General features: G+C 39.2%; 1 protein-coding gene across 2 annotated transcripts in view; it reads right to left on the bottom strand.

Moving 5' to 3' along the window:
- KLHL1 (kelch like family member 1) overlaps nucleotides 1-24,171 on the bottom strand; it is a 479,287-nt gene that overhangs the window by 88,118 nt on the left and 366,998 nt on the right. For both annotated transcript variants that reach the window (XM_075061554.1, XM_075061555.1), the window contains one exon: nucleotides 1,251-1,475. In XM_075061554.1, coding sequence (XP_074917655.1) covers nucleotides 1,251-1,475 — 225 coding nt within the window. The remainder of the gene's footprint in view (nucleotides 1-1,250; nucleotides 1,476-24,171) is intronic.

Raw genomic sequence — 24,171 nt, 5'->3', positions numbered from 1 at the left:
GACCAGACGTCCAACCAGGTTTCTCTCCAATCTCCCTGATACAGGTTCTTATAGATTCCAAATAGTAAGTACTAGGTAGGTGGCGAGTTAGGCTTATGTTTGTTTTCTTTATTTGCAAATGTGCATTTGGCTGGAAGGAGTTTAATTGTGCATTTGGCTGGAAGGAGTTCAAATTTGTATTTTTGCTGAAAGGATTTTAATTTGTATTTGAATACTTAGGCTGGGAGGGTATTCCCAGTGTCTATAGCTGAAAAACCCTGTACCATGACAATAATATATAATGTAATATACCATATTCTCTCATTGATGGAAGTCAAAATCAGGCCCAGTATTTTCAAGAGTATACATAGAAGCACATATAGCTAAAGAATATGCTCTCTCTCACACACACACACACACACACATTTTGGTAATCTAGATGTTTAAAGGGATATCCGAAGTCTTCAGATAACTGGAATTTCAGAAAAGCAAAATTTGGCTTGTATACAGATTTTGAGTTCTGGTGAATTTTTTTTTTTGTAGTGAGCATTCAGATAATCAGGGTTTACTTTTCTATATAATTGTTGATGGACTGTGAAGGGTTTGCATGAAGCAGGAGTGTGACTGTAAGCACTCTGGAGTGCAAAGACATATGCAAGTACTAATCCCCCCAGTAACACTTATCCGAGAGAGTCTTGCAGTGCACACTTGCAACAGGTGCTATTACTGCTGATGAATGCCACTCTTGCAGGTGCTTATAAAGTTATAAACCTTTCGCCACTGCTACTAAGCTGATGTACCTCCCATCCATATCATCTATCATAACTGGGGCTCTCCTAAGAAATGAGAGAGTGCAGTGTATTTTGACTGTTTGATCAAACACAAAAAATAATTCAGGATGTCAGTGACAAAAAGAAAATCAAGACTATATTTCAGGGTCAATCGTTGCAAGTTTCAGTTTCCTTTTCTTCTCCTTACTCCACCCAAAATTGTATTTGGTTATTACTTTTTTAATTTTAGAATATCATATCCAATTTTTATTTTTCATATACAAGCACATCACAGAGTGACTGAATATTGTTTCTACATCTGCATATGAAACATTTTGGCAAGTCACATTTCTTTTGCATTGCTGCAATTCCTGGCAACATCCACCAAACACACATCATTACTTATTGCATTGTTCCTTTAGCTCAAAAATGCTGAGGTTTGCAGAACAAATTATACATTTCCAAAACAAATTATGTCTCTTTAAAACTTAAATTTCTTACCTAAACCATGCCTATGTGTTGACATTGGGGGTAAGACAGTCCAAGCCTTAGTTTTTGGATTGTAACATTCAACAGTGTTTAATGTCTTTAAACCATCCCGGCCTCCAATAACAAAGAGTTTGTCATCAATGACAGCCACACCAAACTGCAGCCTCCTGCCATTCATCACTCCAGCCTGGATCCATATATTTGTCCTGAGATCATACTTCTCTATTGTTGTGGCACCTGATGAGACATATTAATGGGATAATGTATTTACTGTATATGGCTTCATATACCCCACCGCCCCCAAAAGGTGAGAGCTTCACTGTAGCTGTCAGCTTGTTTCATGAGTCTTATCAAACTTTTTCTGTTTATTTAGAGCTGTTCATAAAATGCCCATGAATGAGTGACTGATGCATCTTTTCCTGGAAGTGAAAGAGGACCAAATGGCCACTCCAGAATTAGAGTATCATTAGTTTGAATAACATTATGTACTAGCTTTATGATCTCTTTTACAGTTTGGTGATATATCTCCTTAAGATCACTAACCTCATTGCATTTGTTCAGTATCCTACATAAAAAACCCTGTGAAATTAAGTGTTATTTTCATTAGAGATGGGAAGTTAGTATTCCTATCTAGGTCTGTATCTCCTTAGATTTTTTTAGTTCAGATCTATTTTTTTGTTTGTTTCAGACCATCTATGAAACCACTGAGTGTCACCTAGAGACTTACAAGTAACGGAGTTAAAGCAGATTTATTTATACATCCAACAACTTTTCCTTCTGAATATGGTTATTTGTTTTACTTACACATCTGACACCAGAAGCTGCAAAGAGCAAAACATATAAAATAATTAGAAATCTTGTCATGATTAGCTGGTAAGTTAAGAAGCTCCTGCTGCTAAAAGTAACTTGTACACAACAAGGAAAGATGAGAAATGCAATAAACTTGGTTATAAGAAACACAGAGATAAAGGGAACATAATTAACTTAATTAAGTACCAGTCTAACAGAATAATGCATTCCATTAATTTAAATATGCATATAGGAGAGGTTAATCTAAATCCAAATCACAAATATCTAAATGACAGATGGTTTTAAAGTAATCCGTAGGAAAGATACATAATAATTAATATAATCTGTACACCTTCAGTGTTTTATTTTTGTACACATTTGCTCATCTAACAATGCTTCATCACTAATGATTAAATATCCCTAGATAGAAAATCAACATCATTACCTTCTTCAGTTAAGCTTCACTATCCTATTTTATTTGAGCTGTAATAAAAGGTTACAATTCTTTGGAAAACAATTCTTTCAGGATTCATTCATTCTTTGGAACAGAAGAAGCAATAAACAAACCAAAAACAAACATTGTGGAAACAGTAGTTTTGTTAATTGAACTAAAACAGATGTGATTGAAATTCAATTTGTATCCAAGTTTAATAGAGCAATAATAATGTAGATGCTCAACTGGATATATTAAATCCCCTGTTAGTTTTCTGAAACTATAAAAAATATGAACTAATTTCCACATTCAATTAACTCAGGGTCGGTTTTTTATTTCTGCAGACCTTAATTTAAAATTGTGAGTTGAATAAAAAATTAATCTAAAGATCAGAGAGAACTTTAATATAGTTGTTTGGTGATATTGCATGGAATATTAGCATAATACACATTGCTGATGTTGTTACAACAAATTCTTGTGTTTGCATTATAAGAAGTGCTTTACATGCTGCAGGTATTGATTTTATAACTGACACGGCACTCTAATGTACAGGTTTTCTATCTGGCAGTTAAAAAATACAGTCGAGATATTTTGCAATTTTGATGGCATCTAATACCCAGTAAATATTTTTACATTATGGTCAGTTGCACAGTTTCCTATTTTCTAATCTTGGCTGAGTTTTAAAGTTTGACACAATATTTTATTTAAACTCTAATTTGAGTGTTTGATCCTGCAAGTGTTTCATGAATGGTTAACTGACATTTTTCAAGCAAATTCATACAGAAGCTAGCCAAAGGCCAGCCATAAGATCATCTGATTGAAGCTAATATCCTAGACCCAAAATAATCTGGAGTCAGGCCAGGGTATGGGAATGAAACAGCTTTAGTTCACCTATGAATGATCTCCACCTCTAAATGGGTGTTGGGTAGACATCCATTCTCATCCTCCTGGATCTCTCTACAGCATTTGACATTGCTGACCTGGAGACATTGCTTTCCCACCTAGAGGTGGCAGTGGTCCAGAAGAATGTATTTAAAATGGCTTACATCCTTCCTGGAGAAACACACTCTCAAAGAAGTGATGGGGAACTGCACTTCTGCCATTAGCCTGCTTCCTGTGGAGTCCCACAAGAATAAATTCTCTCTCTTGTCCTGTTCAACACTGACATGCAGCTACTAGGTGAACTGGTCAGATGACATAATCTTAAATGCCAGGAATATGCAAATGACACACTGCTCTTTCTATCCTTCATAATATATGTCCATACCACTATTACCAAGGTGGCTGGGTGCTTGGATGAGGTCTTCTCATGGGCAAAGGACAGATGGATGAAGTTGAACCTGAGTAAGACAGAGGTTTTTCTGGTAGGCAGAGGAAAACTCTTTGTGAAATGTGCAGGTATGGTGCAGTCCACTCTGGTTGAAGGTACACACCTAATTGTCAATTCAATCCATAATTTAGGGATGCTCCTGGATTTCTCACTGATGCTAAGCTCCCACAGTGTAGCATTTGTGAGTAATGCTTTCTGCCATCTTTGGAGTCTATGACCCATCCTGGCACACAAAGTCCTGTTCTTCAATATAAAACAAGGGTTCCCAAATTGACTCATGGCTTGTTCAGGGGCCACAAGATATTCAGGCGGGCCACAAGATATTTTGTTTACCTGAACATCCGCAGGTATGGCCAGTCACAGCTCCCAAGGCCGCAGTTTGCCATTCCAGGCCACTGGCAGCTGCGGTAAGTGGCACAGGCTGGGAACTTACCCTGAACAAGCTGCATACTAAGTTTGGGAACCCCTGATATAAAGGCATTTGCAATGCAGTGCAATCTGGGCATGAAGCCATCTGCTCTTAGGAAACTCCAACTACTAGAGCAGAGGTCAGCAACCTCTGGCATGTGGCTCGCCAGGGTAAGCACCTGCCGTGTCGGGAGGTTTGGGCAATAGCGGCTCACAATGGCCGCGGTTCACCATCTCAGGCCAATGGGGGCTGTGGGAAGTGATACAGGTGAAGGATGTGCTGGTCGTAGCTTCCCACCGCTCCCATTGGCCTGGGACAGTGAACCGCAGCCAGTGGGAGCTGTGATTGGCCAAACCTCCCGACACGGCAGGTAAACAAACTAGCTTGGACCGCCAGGGTGCTTACCCTGGTGAGCCGCATGACAGAGGTTGCTGACCCCTGATTTAATTTACTTACGAAGCACCAATATTCTATGGAGGTGGGTCCTATAGGACAAATCTTCAGATCAATAAATATACTGAATTATTGATTTTTTTTCTCTTACTGTTCAGACATTTTTAAGGTCTACTGTGGAACTATTTTAGAAATCAACAGTTTTTATAACAGTTCAAGTGACAACACAACAAAAACGTTGAGTGGAATTTATAATTTTGGCAAAACTAAGCAAACGCAGAACAGAACTCTCAATGTATCATTGTGATAGTTACACACTGGCAGCTCTGTGAAATGAACTGTAGGCAATATTTTGTACTTAAAACCTCCAAAATATAATCTTTCTATGAAAATGTTAGCTTGAGTTCTCTTTAGCTTGATGATTGGAGTTTTAAAATTAATTATTCAGCTTAATTTCTCCAAACTGCTACTATGCAGACTACTACTTAATTGAATAGAAATGAATACTGATTAGTGTCTCTAAAAATGTTTCTGGATATAACAGGAAATAAACCTTCTTATGTCTCTAACTCTTCCCTCTCTCCTTTCGGTTAATCCTCATTGTGCAGATATATATGGATCCTCTTTCTGTCAACACTCTCTGCTCTTGAGTTCCTTATTTTTACTGATTTTTTCATGTTCCTCACCAATGCTCATGGCCACACCATTGAACTCATCATGAGCAATGCCCTTTCTGCCTAATCTCATCTAGACCAGCCACTGTTAATTATATTTGAACAATTTTGCTGTTGACCACCCCTTTGAAAGCTTACTACCTCCTCTGAACCTACTATTCAGATTCTCAAGGATGATTTACTTTCTTGGTTCCCCCTTTCTGTCAGTGATTTGCATACAATGCCCTTAAACAACTTGCTTCATGGTAGGGGCAATGCAACTTGTTAAATTCACATATTCCAAACTGCATGCTAGATATTTGAAAAGTACTATCTCAGGATATTAGGGCTTTAGATGGAAGACTCTGCCTTTCAACAGTACTTTCTATTATGTTTTATTTTACATGAATTGACAAAATAACACAAATGTTTTATCTTATGTAATTACGCTTTTGTAGTATTTCTATGCCTCAATTAGCCATCTGTAAAATGTTGCTATTATTCTCCCCCCCTCCCTTATTACAAAGTGGAACTCCTATTGAAATCAGTGAGTCAATGGGACAAACAAATATCATGGTGCATAATGAGCAAGGTAAGACAGAGTTACGTTAAAATGAACATTTGTATAAGCCTTTGCTTTGATGGAAGTTTCAGCTCTTTACTGCTAGTAATATTTTGATAGCAATAGATAGGTTTTCTCTCAGCCATTCTTAAATTCTTTTATTTTTTGAAGAAATGCCCCCTTCCCTTAGTGCTATCATGCCAGCTGCCAAGCCTGCTCTCTAGATAAAATATTTACATGACCTGCAATGGAGGCAGTGTGCAGATTCCTTGTAGCAGCTGTTATGATGACTGGAAGGAGGTAGGAGACCAGAAACAGACAGAGTACAATAGGGACTTTATTCAGTATCTCTCCAGTAAGAGTTTTCATCCAAATCACTGAAGAAATCATAATTAGCTCTCTATAACTTCCAACAATAGGAAAGTTTTCTGCTGCATGATTTTATCACAGAGGTATTTTTTCACACAGAGTGAAGCTAATTAATGTAGTCACATGTGCAAGTGCTGGCATGCTTGGAGGCAAAGCAAACATATTTGCACCCTCTGTCAGAGGTGAACCATTGGAGGGATGCACACGGGGTCACATACCCCCCATATTTTTTGGCTGTACCCCACCAACTGGGACAGGCTGCGTGGCCCGCTGAGGTGAAGCAGGGGTGGAGGTTGCGCTTCCTTGCTGAGCCCCACCACGCGGAGTTGACCCCACTGAGCGGCCTGGCCCCAGAGATGACATCTGTATTTGGGGGACCTCAGACTTAATAAAAATGTTTGTGGGCAGAGAATATGGAAGTTAGACACACAAGTGCGTGTACGGGAAGAGGTTGTACGTTCACCCAATTACAGAACAGAGACAATGTGGTATGATTTATCTGCCCATTCATTACTAAATAACATATCTTGATTTTTGTATTTTGGGCAATCCAGAATGCAAACGTTCTGACAAGGTATCTGTTGAATAAATTTGAGGAAATTATGATCTGCCTGTCCACAGCCCACGAACAGAAAAACATGGCTCCACTTGCTGAATTCACTCATCTCTATTTAAAATCAGAAGTTCGAAGTGGAATAGACATATCGAGTTATCATGTTTATCCCCTATCAGACAGAATCATGACCATATTCCAGTATATTTATCTAGTCCAATTTCTTGATAGGTAGGGCTTTTATCATTGCATTTTGGGCAGTATTCAGCAGTGTAAAAGGCCTCTCAATTCACCTCAAATTTCCCTTTGCTCAGTTTCACCCCATAAATCTTAGCTGTAGTCCACTAGCATTGCCCTCATTCAGCCAATCTCAAATTTAATCCACTGACCTTTTCCTGGTGGCCCTCAGCACAAAGCATTTGGGGGGATTGAGCACTTAGGAGTGCAGGTCCTTAGAGGCATCTATCTTATATGAAGCTGTGCACTTAATGAAAGAGCTGGAAAACCTGCTGTAAACAACACGTTGTGAGAGACAAATCTCAGATAGTTCAGTTCAGATATTAATCCAAACTTTTTTGTTTTACAGGATCATACTAGAAATTTCATAACAACAAGATTTGTGGTGGTTCCTGACTGGTCAGAAATACTGCAAGAACAATCTTTCTCCCACAACTATTTTGTAATTTCTGTTTCAGGTTCCAGTCACAGCCTGGAACTCAGATGGGAAAAAATGGAAAATAGAGGGAAATAAAAAGAAAATGTTAATCAATCCTTAAAAAAGCTCTATCGCAGCAGAACTGGACAAATTGAATTTTTTGGTTTGGTGTCCAAAAGCAAACATTTCATTTCAGCTCCAATGAAAGGAAACATTTTATTCCTGTTTGGGTGTTTTATTACCTTCCTTCCTTCCTTCCTTTTTTTTTTTTTTTTTTTTTAAATTTAGCTAAATTTTTAGACAGAACATCACCTTAGAAGCAAAAAGCCAAGAGGCCCCCAGAGAACAAGAGAAGGAATTTCATTGGCCTTCAACAGGGACGGCAGCAGAGTCTGTTCTCTGAGTGATCCTATCCCCTACATAATCCCCCCAAGGTGTCTGTCTGCAGCTAATTGGCCAGAGGCTTCCCCTCCAGCTTCTGGGCAATAGTGTCCCCACTCAGGGCAGCGATGTCACTCCTGCCACGGGGCTGGCACGATGCTGGGGGCAGCGTGGGGCCAAGCTTTCCCTTTGCTCTTGGTCCTGAGCTGCAGCAGCTGCTCTCCTGTGAGTCCCCAGGGTCCTGCCTGGAGTTCCCAGGGACGCTCTGACCATCCAATCCTTGTGAGGAAGTTTCAGTGGCCTTTAGACGCCCCTCCCGCTTTCCCAGAAGTTTGCCTGGATACACTCCAAGTGGCACTTGGGGATGCAAGGGAGCAGGAGCCCCCAGCTAGGGGAGGGAGCCCCTGGAGACCTGACTGAATCTTATTTTAAGCATGTGAAGAATCAAATTGAATATCCACTAAGCAGAGTCACAAAATGATTTTCTGCAGTGCCACAGCATATTCCCTGAAGTGACTCTGTAGTTTGAGATTTTTTTAGTATTCATAATTCATTAAGGTTTCCATAATTATCATGCTTTGCGGACTTCCATTCTAGTTTATGAAATAACCACAGTGACTGACCAGTAATATTTCCTGTTGAGCACTTTTAACAGCAGTCTGCTAATGATGCTCTCCCTAATGATGCTACTGTAAATGAACCATCCTTTTCAAAACAATACAGCCTTTAAAGATAGATCTAAACAATTGTAAGAAGGGATACTTGCACACTTTAGAAAGTTGAAAACCTCCTGAGTATGTTCATAGTCTACTTGCTGTAGTATCATCTCCAAATGCATGCACTGAGGTAGCCAAGAGCTAAGCAATGAGCTATCTGTTCACGTTCATCCTTAGTACCTCAAAAGACAACAAAATTGCTGCTATTATTGTTTATATAGCATTAAGCATTTGCTAGGTGCTTTACACATAAATATGAAAAGAAAATTCCTACCCTGGAAAACTAACAATCTAAACAGATTTGGATTTATCTAAATTTGCCATCTGGATGGTAGATACAAAAAATTCCCAAGTTTGGGTCTCTTCAGTTTGCCAATGATCTGTTACAACATAATTTAAGGAATTAGATTTTGGTGCTTTGTAAATCATTTTAAAGTCCTTTCATTTTAAAGTGTTCAGAGGGTACTACATGATGGTTTTACTCTGTACTTGTATGACCTTAGGTTAACACTGGTTTGAACATTTCTTAAAAATATACTAACATAAAATTTCCATAGCCACCATATGGAATGTTTCACAGCTACTGACCCACAGCTGTATGGCAATTTTTAAAGTTATGCAAATCCCTGTGGTTTGATTAATTACTGGACTAAGAACTCCACATTAATATGACTTTGCCAAACATGGCTACCTTTCTTATCTCCCCATCTGTTTCCCTACATGCTCTGCTTCTGTAAGCTCCTCTCAGCCTCTTTGCAATTACTGTTTGCTCACAAAAAAAGCTGATCTCTCCACCACTAGAAAGAATAAATTATTTTGGAATTAAATAACATTTTCCCCAAAAAGCTCTTTTCCACCTCTCTTTGATAACAGCAACATTGACCACCATTCAGCCTTTTTTATAAATTTACAGAAGAATTTGGGGAGGGAAGAAAATAGTGGTTAGAGAAAGGAGATGAGAGAGAGCAGAGAAAGGGAAGGAAGAGGGAGCAAGGAAGGCATCAGAGAGTAAATGGGGAAGAGGAAAAAACATGGGTCTGACAGGTATTGGGGAAATAGTAAGGATTGCATGAAAGGGAAAAAAAGATCATATTTCACTGTTATAACCTGAGGTTGACCCCCCGTTAACTTGGTAATAACTGTATTTTATTGGAGGAGGAGATTAAGGATGTTCAAGTAGTTAGGGGGTTAGCCTGGATTTGGGCGACCTGAGTTCAAATCCCTACTATGCCACAGACTTCCTGTGTGACCCTAGACAAGTAAGTTAGTGTCTCTGTGCCTCAGCTTCCTTATCTGTAAAATGGGGATAATAGTACTTCTGGGCCTCCTGAGGGTGCTATGAGGATAAATGCATTAAAGATTATGAGGACCTCAGATACCATGATGAGGGCAATAGAAGTTCCTAAGACATATATTAGCCTTGCGATTCATTTTCCTATAAGCACCTCAGCTTTCTGCCATTGAGTTTAGATGGCTCGCGATATTGTTGCAGCTTCATAGAGGAAGTACTCTTCAGTTATTATCTCAATAAATATATATGGGCAAGAATTTTGAAGATAAGGATCTGCCCCAAAATGTGCATTTTTCTAAGCACTGTAAGTGTTCTCAGCAGTGCTAACTTTTGTAGGCAGAATGAAAAATAGAATAATAATCTGAAATATTAAGGAAAGAGGTCTGATATTATTCTCTCAACTTCCAGCCATACACTATCATGTAAAGAATATGGAAACATATTTTAATTTTTGCTTACAATACTCTTAAACTATTGAACAAAAACCTATCACAAAAAAGAAAAGAAAAAAATAGCAACAATTCTAGACTCACAATCAGAAAACTTCTAAATTTAAGCTAAACCCCAAAGTTATTGCAGGCTGGACTGATGTTAACTACCCTTTTGGGGTAAAGTACAAAACAAATAATACATGGAACCTTAAATAAAAGGATTTCGTATATTTCATGTTCCCTGTAAACAGTCTATGAGGGTAAAACCAAAGCTTATGACATTTTCACAAAGAAGAATTGTATCCACATTTAAAAAGAGAAAAGCTGGCAAGAGAAAACTTTTGTAAACTGATTTGTTTCATCCTGTTATATTTTTAAAAGGCTCTGCAAATACCTCAATAAATAGATGGAACACGTGTCTAGTTACTGTAGCTTCTGTAAATCCTGCTATTTAACAGGATCCATTGTGAACTGGTTCCTGGACCTACGCTATTTAACAGTGATATGGAAGGAAACAAAAAACCATCATGGAAACTTTTCAGATGAGACAAAGATTGCAGGAGTGCTAAATAATGAAGAGGACACAGATACCGAGCATGCTGAATCGATTAATAAGCAAAGAATATGTAACAAGCCTTATGGATAGGGGGAAGTGGTAGACGTGGTATATCTTGATTTTGGTAAAATTTTTGTTACTGACCGGTATGACCTTCTCATAAATAAACTAGGGAAATGCAATCTAAATGGAGCTACCATAAGGTGGGTGCAAAACTGGTTGGAAAACCATTCCCAGAGAGTAGTTATCAGTGGTTCACAGTCATGCTAGAAGGGCATAACGAGTGGGGTTCCACAGGGATCAGTTCTGTGTTCTATTCTGTTTAATATTGTCATCAATGATTTAGATAATAGCGTACAGAGTACACTTATAAGGTTTGCGGATAATACCAAGCTGGGAGGTGTTGCAAGTGCTTTGGAAGATAGGATTAAAATTCAAAATAATCTCGACAAACTGGAGAAATGAACTGAAGTAAATAGGATGAAATTCAATAAGGACAAATGCAAAGTACTCTACTTAGGAAGGAACAATCAGTTGCACAGACACAAAATGGGAAATGACTGCCTAGGAAGGAGTACTGCTTCCGTATCTGGGGGTTATACTGGACTACAAGCTAAATATGAGTCAATGGTATAACGCTGTTGCAAAAAAAGTGAACATCATTCTGGGATGTATTAGCAGGAGTGTTGTAAGCAAGAGACGAGAAGTAATTCTTCCGCTCTGATTAGGCCTCAACTGGAGTATTGTATGCAGTTCTAAGTGCTACATTTCAGGAAAGATATGGACAAATTGGAGAAAGTCCAAAAAAGAGCAACAAAAATGATTAAATGTCTAGAAAACATGATCTATGAGGGAAAATTGAAAAAAATGGATTTGTTTAGTCTGGAAAAGAGAAGACTAAGAGGGGGCATGATAACAGTTTTCAAGTATGTAAAGGGTTGTTACAAGGAAGAGGAATAAAATTTGTTTTTCTTAACCTCTGACGATAGGACAAGAAGCAACGGGTTTAAATTGGAGCAAGGGAGGATTAGGTTGGACATTACGACGAATTTCCCAACTGTCAGGATGTTTAAGAACTGGAATAAATTGCCTAGGGAGGTTGTGGATTCTCCATCATTGGAGATTTTTAAGAACAGGTTAGACCAGGGGTCAGCAACCTCTCGCAAGTGGCTCGCCAGGGTAAGCACGTTGGCTGGCCGGGCCAGTTTGTTTGCCTACCATGTCAGCAGGTTCAGTCGATCACGACTCCCACTGGCCATGGTTCGCCGTCCCAGTCCAATGGCGGAGGCGGGAAGCAGCAAGGTATGTGCTGTCTGTGGCTTCCCGGCAGCCCCATTGGCCTGGGACGGCAAACCATGGCCAGTGGGAGCTGCAATCAGCTGAACCTGCTGATGCGGCAGGTAAACAAACTGGATTGGCCCACCAGGGTGCTTACCCTGGGGAGTCGCGTGCCAGAAGTTGCTGACCCCTGGGTTAGACAAACACCTTTCAGGAATGGTCTAGGTAATTAGTCCAAGGTGCTGGGGACTGGACTAGATGCCCTCTCAAGGTCCCTTCCAGTTCTATGATTCTATGATTCTATGGACTTTAATATGGCCAATATAAGGTCAGACATATAGAACAAGGAATGTAGGCAACCCTTACAGAGTGGGGGACTCTATCTTGGTAATCAGTAACTGAGAAAGACTAGGGAGATATGATGGATAACCAGCTGAACATAAGTTCCCAGTGCAACACTGTGGCCAAAAGGGCTAATGTAAAAATGGGGGAATCACGGGCACGAATAGGGCATTTATATTATCTTTTTATTTGGTAATGAAGCCAGTACTACTGGAAAACTGCATCCAGTTCTGGTGTCCACAATTCAAGAAAGATATTGACAAACTGGGTAGGGTTCAGAGAAGAGCCATAAGAACGACTTACAGATATATACTAAAGGAGCTCTATATAAAGGGGTGACTTGACTACAGAACAAAAGTTTGATAGAGGGCTCTTCAATATAGCAGAGAAAGGTATCACGTGATCTAATGGCTGGAAGTTGAAGGGTTTGGTGGATTCTCCATCTCTGGCAATTTTTAAATCAAGATTGGATGTTTTTTCCTAAAAGATGTGCTGGAATTGTTTTTCTTGTTCGCTAGTATTCAATTTTCTAATATTAGTGGATGATACCAGTTCAACTTCACTTTACACTGGGCCTTATCCTGTAGTCTCTGCCTAGACAAAAGTATCATTGAGAACAATACTAAAAGAAGATTGCCACCATTGATGCTGAGATTTCTTAAACTCCCAACTAGCACATTTTCAGTAATATTCCTATCATCTGGTTGAGTCTCATGGGAATTTGATCTGCCTTTGACTAGAGAAGCCAGCCTGGGAGTCTAATCCATGACTTGGAAGTCCAGGCCAGGATTTATAGAGATTTATAGGCAACACGTGGTATGCTAGTCAGTTTTTGCCTAGCAACAAAATAGTTGCCTATGCATTCTTACAAGGAGGCATAGGTGGTGGTGGAACTAGGGTTCTCGGGGTGCTGTCCAGGCTTGAAGTTATTTCCATCATATACAAGGTTTACAGTATGGTTCAATGGCTCTCAGCACCCCCACTATAGAAATTGTTCCAGCTCCCTTGCAAGGAGCTCTGCTTCAGCAGCAGTAATTAATTCAGGAAAGAAAAAAATAGATCTAGTGTGAAAATTCCTGTGTCAATTGAATATAAATTCCCATGGATTAAATTAAGCCCCCTCCCTAACATTTTCCAACAATTTAATTATCTTATTATAATATCTGAGATTATTATTATAGTGAGCCTATATTTTGTAATATGTCTTTTAGTAGTAGTAATCTCCTTGATTGAATAGAAATTTGTTCCTGAAAATATTATCTGGGGCATCATAGATAAATAAATACAAAAATAAAATTCTATTACTAAATATTGTTCAAACTACTTCCATTTTTTGATTCCCTCGTCCCTGCTAAAAATCTGTTTTCTTTATAGACTGCATTAAGAAGGCTTCTGAAACACATCTAAAAGTCTTTTTCTGATGGGTGGATAAACAACAGACATAAAGGAAACCAGACATTGAGCTTGTTATCAACTACAGTAGCTACTTATCTATGTTTACATTTGAAGGAAGCATACACTTTACAAGGGACCATTCCAGGTCATCTGCTCCATTTGAAAAAGTGACAGAAGTAGTACTTCCAGAGGTTAACTATAAAACAGAAAAGTAATCAGAAATGAAATGTAAATTAGGCTTTAAGAAACTATCAGCAGGCATTACAAACTGGCATTTTTTGTTCAGAAAGCCACATTTTAATCAAAGTACTGTACTGTAACTGTTAAATGGCCTATGAGAGTGAATGTTCGAAAACATATTAAAACTCACATGAGTGAAAAGAAGACATTAATAATGTTAATAGTCATGGGGAACTAAATGAGAAGGGGATTTTAAAGTAATTTATACATTTAATTAACTCATCAGTCATTAACAAGTGTATTTCATATTCCTGTGGTGAAGTAATTAACCAAGATCTACCTCATTGTGCAATAATGGCACCCATATTATATCATTAATTGTGATTAATCTCTACTGAACATTGTCTTGCCAGCCAAAAAAAACATACATATATGCTTCAGCTATTCTAAGGCTTAATTAGACTTTCATATAATAGAGTACATCAAATAAAACATTATGTTACTAGCAAAAAAAATCACAAAACACAAATAATACTTAATGGTTCCAAGTAGAATCTCATGAATTAGATAAATTATATTTCTTGGACACATACTAAAAAGAATGAAACTATACTTCCATACAGATATTCTAAGGCTTCTAAAAGTAACTGTCTCAGTTTCTATATAAAAAAAGCTGATAGTTGAACTTTAACAAGCAGCTACATTTATATCTGTTTCAACTGGAGTGTCTTCAAAGATGAGTTAGGCTGTGCCTTTAAACTACAGCTTGTAGAGAACCACCAATCTATTTCACTTATACTTTCAAGGTCAAAGAAAGAGGGAGGCCACAGGGAAAAACAATCAGCAGGGGGTGTTCTGTTTATGAAAAAAAAATAAGGAACTGTCCTGATATGTCTAAGAGTACCAAAAGATACCCTTCATCCTTCACTATGGCGATAAGTTGAGAACTTGTTTCATGAAAAATGGATCACAATCTACTTGGTGAGCAATACTATCAGACATGACAATAACAAGTTAAGTAAGTCTAGATTCTAGGGTCCATGTTATTATTTTATTTTACATGTAATATAACCATTTGTTTCCAACACTTATCATTTAAATCTATACTCTTTCTTAAAAAAAATTTTAGTTGGTTTCACTGTAAGCATATCTAAGTGATGTGTTTTAAATGGAGTGATGATCCAGAGGTGAAAGAGGTAAGGTGGTATGTACTGCTTCTTTGGAAGTAGCAGGTTTGTGAATTCCAGTGGATCAGCACTTGCTTACTCTATGGGGGATCCCAGGGTGGTTGAATTTACAGGAGTTTTTAAACTAAGAGCTGAGGAAAAGTTGACAGGTGTGGAGGAGCACACAGTTCTGACAAAGACATCCCTTACAGAAAGATATATTAAAGATATATTATTTACTATATCCAATAAAGAAGAAAGGATAGAAGATTATAAAGCACAGGTAGGAACTGAAGAGACAGTGAGATGAAAAAGAGCCCCATTCAATTGCATCACATGAATGGAGACAACTAAATATTGACACATTTTATAAGTTGCTTGTATACAAATGCTACAAGTCTAAATATTAAGATTCGTGAACTTGAGTGCCTGGTATTAAATAATGATATTTATATAAGAGATGTCAGAAACTTGATGGGATTTTTATAATCAATAGGACACAACGATATCAGATTACAAAATATATAGGAAAGACAGAGTATATCACACTGGTAGGGGAGTAGCGTGGTATGTAAAAGAAAGCATAGAGTCAAATGTAGGAAAAATCTTAAATGAATCAAACTGTACCATAGGATAGACATTCTATGATTGAATATTAAGAGTATAGCAGTAGGAATATATTACTGACCACTTGACCAGCATGGTGATGATGATTGTGAAATGCTCAAGGAGATTAGAGAGGCTACAGACAGAGAAAACCCAATACTAACAGGGGATTTCAACTATGCCCATATTTCCAGGGTACATGTCACCTCAGGACAGGATGCAGATGTAAATTTTCTAAACACCATTATTAATGACTGCTTCTTGGAGCTGCTAGTCCTGATACCCACAAGAGGTGAGGCATTTCTTGTTTTAGTCCTAAATGGAGCACAGGATCCAGGAGATGAATATAGCTGAACTGCTCAGTAATAGTGACCCTAAAATAATTAAATTTAAAATATTTGCAGGAGGGAAAATACCAAAGAAACCCAACTTATTGGTATCATAATGGCACTATATAAATCCATGTCATGCCCGTAGTTCTAGTTGCCCCATCTCAAAAAAAGATATATTAGAATTGGACAAGATATAGAGAGGGGCAACAGAAATGATTTGAGGTATGGAATATTTTCTTTATGATGAGAGATTAACAAACTGGACACTTCATCTTAGAAAAGAAATTACTAAGGAGGGATATGATAGAGGTCTATAAAATCATGAATAGTGTGGAAAAAGTGAATCAGGAAGTGTTATTTACCAGGGGTTATCCCATTAAATTCATAGGACACAGGTTTAAATCAAACAAAAGGAAGTACTTCTTCACATACCACAGAGTGAACTCATGGAATTCATTGCCAAGGGATGTTGTGAAGGCAATATATAAAGCTGGATTTAAAAAAAAGAATTGGATAAATTCAAGGAGATTAGGTCCATCATTGGCTATTAATCAAGGTGGTCAGGAATGCAAGGTCATGTTCCAGGTGTCTCTAAACCTCTGAGTGTCACAAGCTGGGACTGGATGACAGGGGATTGGTCAGTTGATAATTATCCTGTGCTATTAATTCCCTCTGAAGCATTTGCCACTGGCTAGCTACACCACTGGTCTGATGCAGTATGGCGATTCTTATGAGTGTTGGAGTATGCCTATTGTTAACTTGCAGTGGGACAGCGGAGCCTGTGTAGGCTGAGAGAGGAGTGCTTGTGTTGCCTGTGGAATCAGAGAACTCACTCTCATCAGGCACAGAAAAGGCTTCCTCACACTAACGGCAGGTGGTAGCAGGATTCCTCTCAATCTTGGGTACCCTGGGAAGTGTTATATTCATCACTTGTCTTGAGAGTCTATTCCAAACATATTAAATCTCACCTGTAAATCTCATTGTTCCTGATATCCACTCCACACTCTATATTTTCCTTTTATTTCAATCCATTACTTCTAATTATGCAGCCTTTACAATTGTAATTTAACTATAAAATTGGAGTTTAGATAGTGTGCCCTTAGTGGTGGTGCACCTGATAGTATATAGCAAAAAGGAGATCATCTATCTCAGTTCTACGTCCTGGCCTGAAGTCTGGGCGGACCAGTCTTTAGACTACAGTAGCAGTGCTTAGGCAGAACTGGAATGACCTTTGCTGAGCTTCTCAAATAACTTTCCCAGGAAATGAGAGGCATGATACTGCACGGTAGCTGGAGAGGTTGGTTGTATTGAGTGATACTTTCTTAAGAACTGGCCAGACTATAGCATGCTGGGTTTGGGAGTTGAGTGGAGGCATTTTGGGTTAACAAGGAGATTCACAGTCTGAAATAGTTCAGTGGCACACGATTTAGCAGCAGTTGTATCAGAAAAGACTCTCTGTGTCTGGAATAGTCTTAAATCCAGTGTACAATGTTCTCTTTCTAGTCATGCCGATACTTCCTGAAAACCTACTTCTTCGGTGAGAACCACAAATGCACACAATCATCCTTCAAGAAAAGAAAAGTTACATCCAACTTCCCTGTGGTCTTTGTCTTCTCTTTAATCATTAAAATATTTGTTTTTAAGTAAGCTTCAAAAAACCTACTGTAACACGCATGAAGGAAAATGGCCATGCAAATCGAATTCCATTTAGCTCTCTCCCTCCAAGCAATTGCTAAAAATAATAATGCATCTGACTTTGCTGAACCCAACCAGAAAGTAAGAACTCTGTTTTTCTCCAACAATTTGGGGGCTCGTCTGGGATGGCAACACCTACTGAGACAAAGGCAGTTGTTGCAGACTGTTCCCCTTCGAACCCCATGACACCACAATAGAGGTAGGAGACCTTTTAAAATCTCTATTGGGATGTCGCAGGAGGACTGTCTGTGGTGCCATCTGTCCCTGTAGGGCTTATGCCATCCGAACTTGTTGACTGTGCAGCAAGATCAGATGCAGAGCGGTACTGGGGAACTGTTTTGCCACCCCAATAAGGTTAGCTTAAAGTGGTACTAAGGATTTAGTTTGCCACCCTCAATAAGGTAGTTGTATGAGATACTGGGGACAATAGTTTGGCGGCACCCAATAAGGTTAATGCATAAGGTTAATGCACCAGTGCTGAGGGGTTTTACTGCCTCAAGAGGGGTTCTGACTGCCTCAAATAAGAAAAAAGAGTATTGAGTCTGGACATAAAGTAAAGATTCATCATGGTATTTAGAAACAGAGGTCTTGGTGTATGTGTATGTACACTAGTGTGAATAAGAGTCGCCAAAAGACGCCCAGAGTATTCTGCGAAGCTGGTGGGATCATGACCAAAAATACTCTAAAGCAAGCCTGGTGACTCCACCTAGTGGATCGGTAAAAGATCTGACCCGAGGTAGGCTGCCTCTGCCTGGCATCCTCTGGTGAGGGGCCTGCCTGGGTCTAGGGTTGTGTGAACCCATCTTCCCTCCCTGTTTCCTCTCCGTGTGAGCCTCTGACTGGTCTGACCATCTCACTGGAAGCAATGAAAGTAAGCAGCGCCGTCTCTTTGAGACTAGTCGACGCTCTTTGCTGAAGGGCGGTGTAGAAGGTCGCAGCCATCCTCGTTAACCTTTCCTGTGTGAGTGATCTGTGGTGTGATACCCTTAATTTATGGACCGCTAGCGGGCAGGGTTCCCTCCTTGTGTGCGTGATTGAGAAATGGCGGGGTGGATGCAGTCTAAGCATTTCCCCTCACCCTCTAAGGGTACCCTAGCATATTACATGTACATACATTATGGTCCCAGAACCTGCAGGTATTTAAAAAATTGGAATTTTTGCATGTGTAATAATCCATCTAAATAATGTCCACTAGAAGGTACCTTTGATTTAAATAAACTCACATACCTCAGAGGAACCTTTACATCACCAAAAGCCTCTGACACACAGTGGGAGCAATTTGTCTATAGCATCCAGATGCCTCCCTACCCAAACCATTTTATTAACTCTCTCGGCTTCTTTATATCCCCATGTAAGGTAAGGCTAAAAGCAAAAAGGAAAAAAAATGGGTTAATTTAAAAAATCACCTTAGCCCAAAAATTTAAAAAAAGATGCTCTGCGTTCAAGGTCAAGAATCAACACAAACCATGCCAAGCACAAAAAAGAAAAAAGAAAAAAGAAAAAAAAATGCTTTCAGCCCCAGCTGGCTGTAAAAAATAAAAATAAAGGTAAACCAAAGGAAATACAAGTTACAGGACTAAAATTACATTTTCAAAGCTTGGCTGCCCAGTAAGACTGAACAGTCTGCATTTGCAACCCTGGAGTCGATATGGTTTGGGGATGCTAAATAAGCCACAGTCAGCCGGCCTGGACTGGAATACCGAGCTAAGGGTCTCTGAAAGGAATGCCCCAGGAGACCCCAGGGCATAAAAAACCAGCCCTCCTAAGAGCGAAAGCAAGTTGGAGATTGCACAGCGCCTTCTCTGAACGTTATACACAGATATGGCCAGTCTGGACATATGTGTGTGAGTATGAAAGTGGCTTAGGGCTTGGGGCATTAACGTTTTTCTTCCCTTGAGTGATGTGGGAATGTTCCCAACACCCTCTGTTTGTTGTTTTATTATTTTATTAATGAAGCTTTGAGATTCAGTCATACGGTGTGTTTTCTTCACCTTCCCCCAAAGATCCTGAGGTATCAGCCTAATCACCTGATACGAGGAATAGATTGGTAACAGGAATTTGTCACAGTTTTGGTGCACACCATCTATTTGTTTTGCCCTTGTTATTTTATGTTTGCTTTGCTTGGTATTGTTTGTATTATATGTTAAGAATTGCATAATTAAAGGTGTGTTCTCTCTCAGCCTCAGTAGGTCTGGGAACCGGAGAGGGGTTAGCAGCCCTCTCTCCGCTCCGGTTGACGGGGAAGGGTGGCAGGTGGATTTATCCCCAGTCGTAGCAGGATTGGAAAATAAAGGAGTTGGCAAATAAGGAAAAAGATGTGTGCCTGACAGTTAGAGAGAAAATTGAACAGTTAAACGCCAATTGGCTGTGCATTCTGTCCAGGTGGCAAGCCTCAGAGGGAATAATTCGGGTGACCCATGTAAGTAATATTGTTAAAAAAAAAAAAAAAACAGGAAGGGTAGAGGCGAGTCAAAAAGCCCACCCTCTTTGCTAAATTGGTAATGAAACAAGCCTGAGCCCATGGGAAGAAACGGTTCCACAAAAAAAATTATAATCGGGCCCAAAAAGCAGACAAGCAACAAAAAAATAAGTTAACTCTGTATTTGCTGAAAAAAATCAAGCAGTAAAACTTGGTAGGAACGTCTGTAAGTAATCCAGGCAAAAGGTTATTTAAGTGAAATCATTCGACTATAAATAAGTTAGTTGAATTTGCTGAAGAACACTCCTGCTGTGTACAAACTGTGCTTTATAAGTTTAAAATGAATTGGAATTTTTTTAAAGTTGCAAAACTAAGAATACTTTTGCCAAACACAGGAAACTAGTGTTGTTTGATGTGGTATTTAGCATTTAATCCTTAAGGTGACTTAATGCTTTACAAAATGTAAAATGTTTTAAATAAAGACCAAAGGTTGTGTCTGCAGCAGGGTAGCCAAAGCCAAAACAAATAAAAAAAAAATTAAATTTGTTTTTGGGTAACAAAATAGAAAATAAAAAATCTGGTAAAAAAAAAAAAAAAAAAAGGACAGTGCCCCGGGCTCTGTGTGGTTGTGCTATCACTTTATTGGGAGTGCATGGAGATTTTGTAAGCACAATAAAAATCAGTTACACCTTGTGTAAAAAAATTAATGTGACTAGTGTTGTAAAAGTTAAATTATGAAGGAAATGTGCATTTTCCCCAGAACATCTGCAGTGTATATTGTAGCAAAAGTAAAAAAAAAAAATGCAAACCTACCATGCTATTTAAATAAAATCATATTAGAACTCCAAAGGGAGCCACAATAGATTGTGTTGTCTTTTTCCGATCGCTGTTGTTTAAAAACAAAAGTTAAAAGTTAATTGTGTCCTTTTGAGACAGAGTCTCTAAGCAGCTGATAACTTTGATCCAAACGCAAGCCGAGAATGTCTGTGTTTATGCAAATTACCTAAATAATAAAAATAAAAGCCATTGAAACATGAGCTTTCTATAAATCAAATACAAAAAAATATGGGTAATTCCTCTGTTTTGCCTTCAATTAATAAGTGTATTTGAATAAAAAGAAAATGTTTTAAGCAATAACTGACCGCCCCAGAAGGGTAGACCTATATTCCTTTTGTCTTTCAAAAAACCAAAAAAACTGATGCCAGCTAAAGAGCAATCCACATACCATGCATTTACTGGCATAATATAAATTATGTTCTGTGTTCTATGTCCTGCCTTTTCTTGTGGCCAATATCATTGTGTTTAAAATTTTTATAGAACATCTAGTTCAAAATTAAATAAAAAGGTTAAATCAAAATGCAAATAATTGTTTTATTCAATTTGGAATACAAAATGTTTAAATGATATAGTAAAAATATAATATACTAAAGTCTAATACATTTGCTTAAGGAAGAAAAAAAGACTTCATTGTCAAATTATTTTTTAATTAAAAGTTTTTGTTAAAATTTTGCATACCAATAGTCTTTGGAAGCAAAGACATGAAAGGTTAACCCACTACCCATATTGCATATGAAATCCTCCTGGCTACCTCAAATTTCTAGCCTGGGGGCTGGGGAGGAACAAAAGCTATTGGACAGCAGAGGTTATACCAAGTAAACTCAAAAGTAGGTGTGCTTGTCCTGTCTTGTTGCTCCAAAGCTCGTTAATAAAGTCATTTTACTGGAAGGGTGAATGTAGCATACATTAAATAATAAGACTAAAGTACTGTAAAACGGCAATATGTATGTGTTCATTGTGAAAAAAAAAGGTGTGTGAGTGAAAAGTAGACGTTTCCTTTGTAGGTTAAAAAAGCCAAAAACAAAAAACAAAACAAAACAAAAAAACAGTCCAGAGATAAGATGCTGGTCCCATTCAAGGACACTGCTCATGGCTGGGACTTGGCTCGAACCAACAAAAGGGGCGGGGGGTGTGCTTGAATGTGCCCAAGCAGCTGTAAAATCTGCAAACACTGCCAGGCATTAATGAAATGTGTCAAGTTTCTTTTCTCACAGGTAAAAGAAGCGTTACCTAAAGACCCTAATAGCCCAGCAATCTTTTGAAACCAAAAGACTGAATCTAGGTAAGGTCCATCAGTGAAAGACTGTTCTGGCTCCACACTAGAAAGGCCCTTACCAAGTCCTGCTAACTACCAACACCACTGACTGCTTGGACCCATGCTTCTCACTGCAAAAAGTCCCCCTGCACCTCGAGATAATTCCACTCCTACTACTGATCAGCCTGTCTCTTCTTTTGGTATTTCTTTTCCTCCTTCTAAACAGAAGGAGAAAAGGACAAGGTGATCTGCTGGTAACCTATCCCTGTCCACTGACAGAGCTAACCTGCTGTCATAAACAGATAGTTAAGGGTTAATGCCTCTTTTACCTGTAAAGTGTTAAGAAGTTCACCTAGCCTAGATGACACCTGACCAGAGGAACCAATGGGGGAACAAGATATTTCAAAAGGAAGGAGGGAAGTTTCCTTTGATTAGTCAGTTTCAGTTTCAGCCGGAGTGAAGATCAAGGAACCAGCCTCCTATCAGAGTAGTAAGTTTCAGAAAGGAATAAATAGGTTTATGTTTATTTCTTTGTAACCTGTCTTGTGCAATTAGAGGTAGAATCAAATTGGGTATTTGGGTATTTTTTTTTTGGTGCAACTAAGGTTTTGCCCAGGGGAACATCCTCTGTGTTTTGAATCTGTTGTCTGTGAGAGTAGCTGGCATGCTAATCTCTCCCAGAGGGTTTTCTTTTACCTTTCTTTTCTTTAATTAAAAGCCTTCTTTTAAAAAACATGATTGATTTTTCCTTGTTTTAAGATCCAAGGGGATTGGATCTGGACTCACTAGGAACTGGTGGGGGGAAAGGATATGGGATGGTTAAATTCTCCTTGTTTTAAGATCTAAGGGATTTGGATCTGTGTCTACCAGGGAATTGGTGGAGGAGTCTCTCAAGGCTACCCAGGGAAGGGAGTGCTCGGGGTGGTGGCAACCAGACCAGATCTAAGCTGTTAATTGAGCTTAGAGCTTCTCATGCAGGTCCTTCATATCTGTACCCTCAAGTTCAGAATGGGGAAGGAACCTTGACACCTGCATTCAGTATTTGCTACAAAAAACAAAGCACTACAGGGTGATGTGCTGATAACCTCTCCCCTGTATAATGCTAAGCCACAATTGCTTCAAAAAATATATATATATAAAAAAAAAAATTCCCCTCTCACCCCTATGGGTGGTATGTGTCTTCCTCAACCTCGGGTCCTCTACCAGAGGCCTGGGAGTTTGAGGGTTCTCCGCAGTATCTTAGCTGTTCCTAGCACTGCACTCTTCTGGAGAAACTCTTGAGTGTTGCCGGAATCTGTAGGCCACTCACCTCTCTTGTCATGGGTCACAGCCCCGAGCTCCTACCACCCTGGGCCATTTGCCTCACTTGCCACAATATCACTCTCTATTCTTTCTCAGGCCCTGCTACGTTCAGCTTCTCATATTTTTGCCTGCAATGTTGCTGTCACTTGGCCACTGCATATCTATCACCATCCGCTGTTGTCTTCTGCTCCTTGTTATTACCATCATGTTCTGTTGATTGGCCAGTACCTGCCTGTCCGTCTGGATCGGACAGTCCCCACAGAATCGTAGCCGCTCGTCTCCACACAACTTCTTTGGATCTCCACCATCTGTCTTGGGTCTAGCACCAGTACGCTGTGGCATGTAGTTCCTCGTACCATGCCAGCCACTTGCTTGTGCCATTCAGTGTATGCTGTTCCTGCCGCATCTTACCATCCGTGCACTTCTGCTGTGGAACTGTCCTCTCAGGCCTCTCGCACAGTCATGCACCTGTTGGTCCTCTCTCGTTGTTGACCCTGCTTCAATGGATTTGGTGCTCAGTGCCTGTCGTACCTGTTCCTGTGCTATGATGCAGTTGCGTCAGTGGGCTGTCTTTCTGATCCAGCCCCATCCCAGCTACGCACTGT

Source organism: Chelonoidis abingdonii, chromosome 1, assembly GCF_003597395.2.
Source record: "Chelonoidis abingdonii isolate Lonesome George chromosome 1, CheloAbing_2.0, whole genome shotgun sequence".
NCBI lineage: Eukaryota > Metazoa > Chordata > Testudines > Testudinidae > Chelonoidis > Chelonoidis abingdonii.
This window is presented reverse-complemented; position numbering and strand designations above follow the sequence as displayed.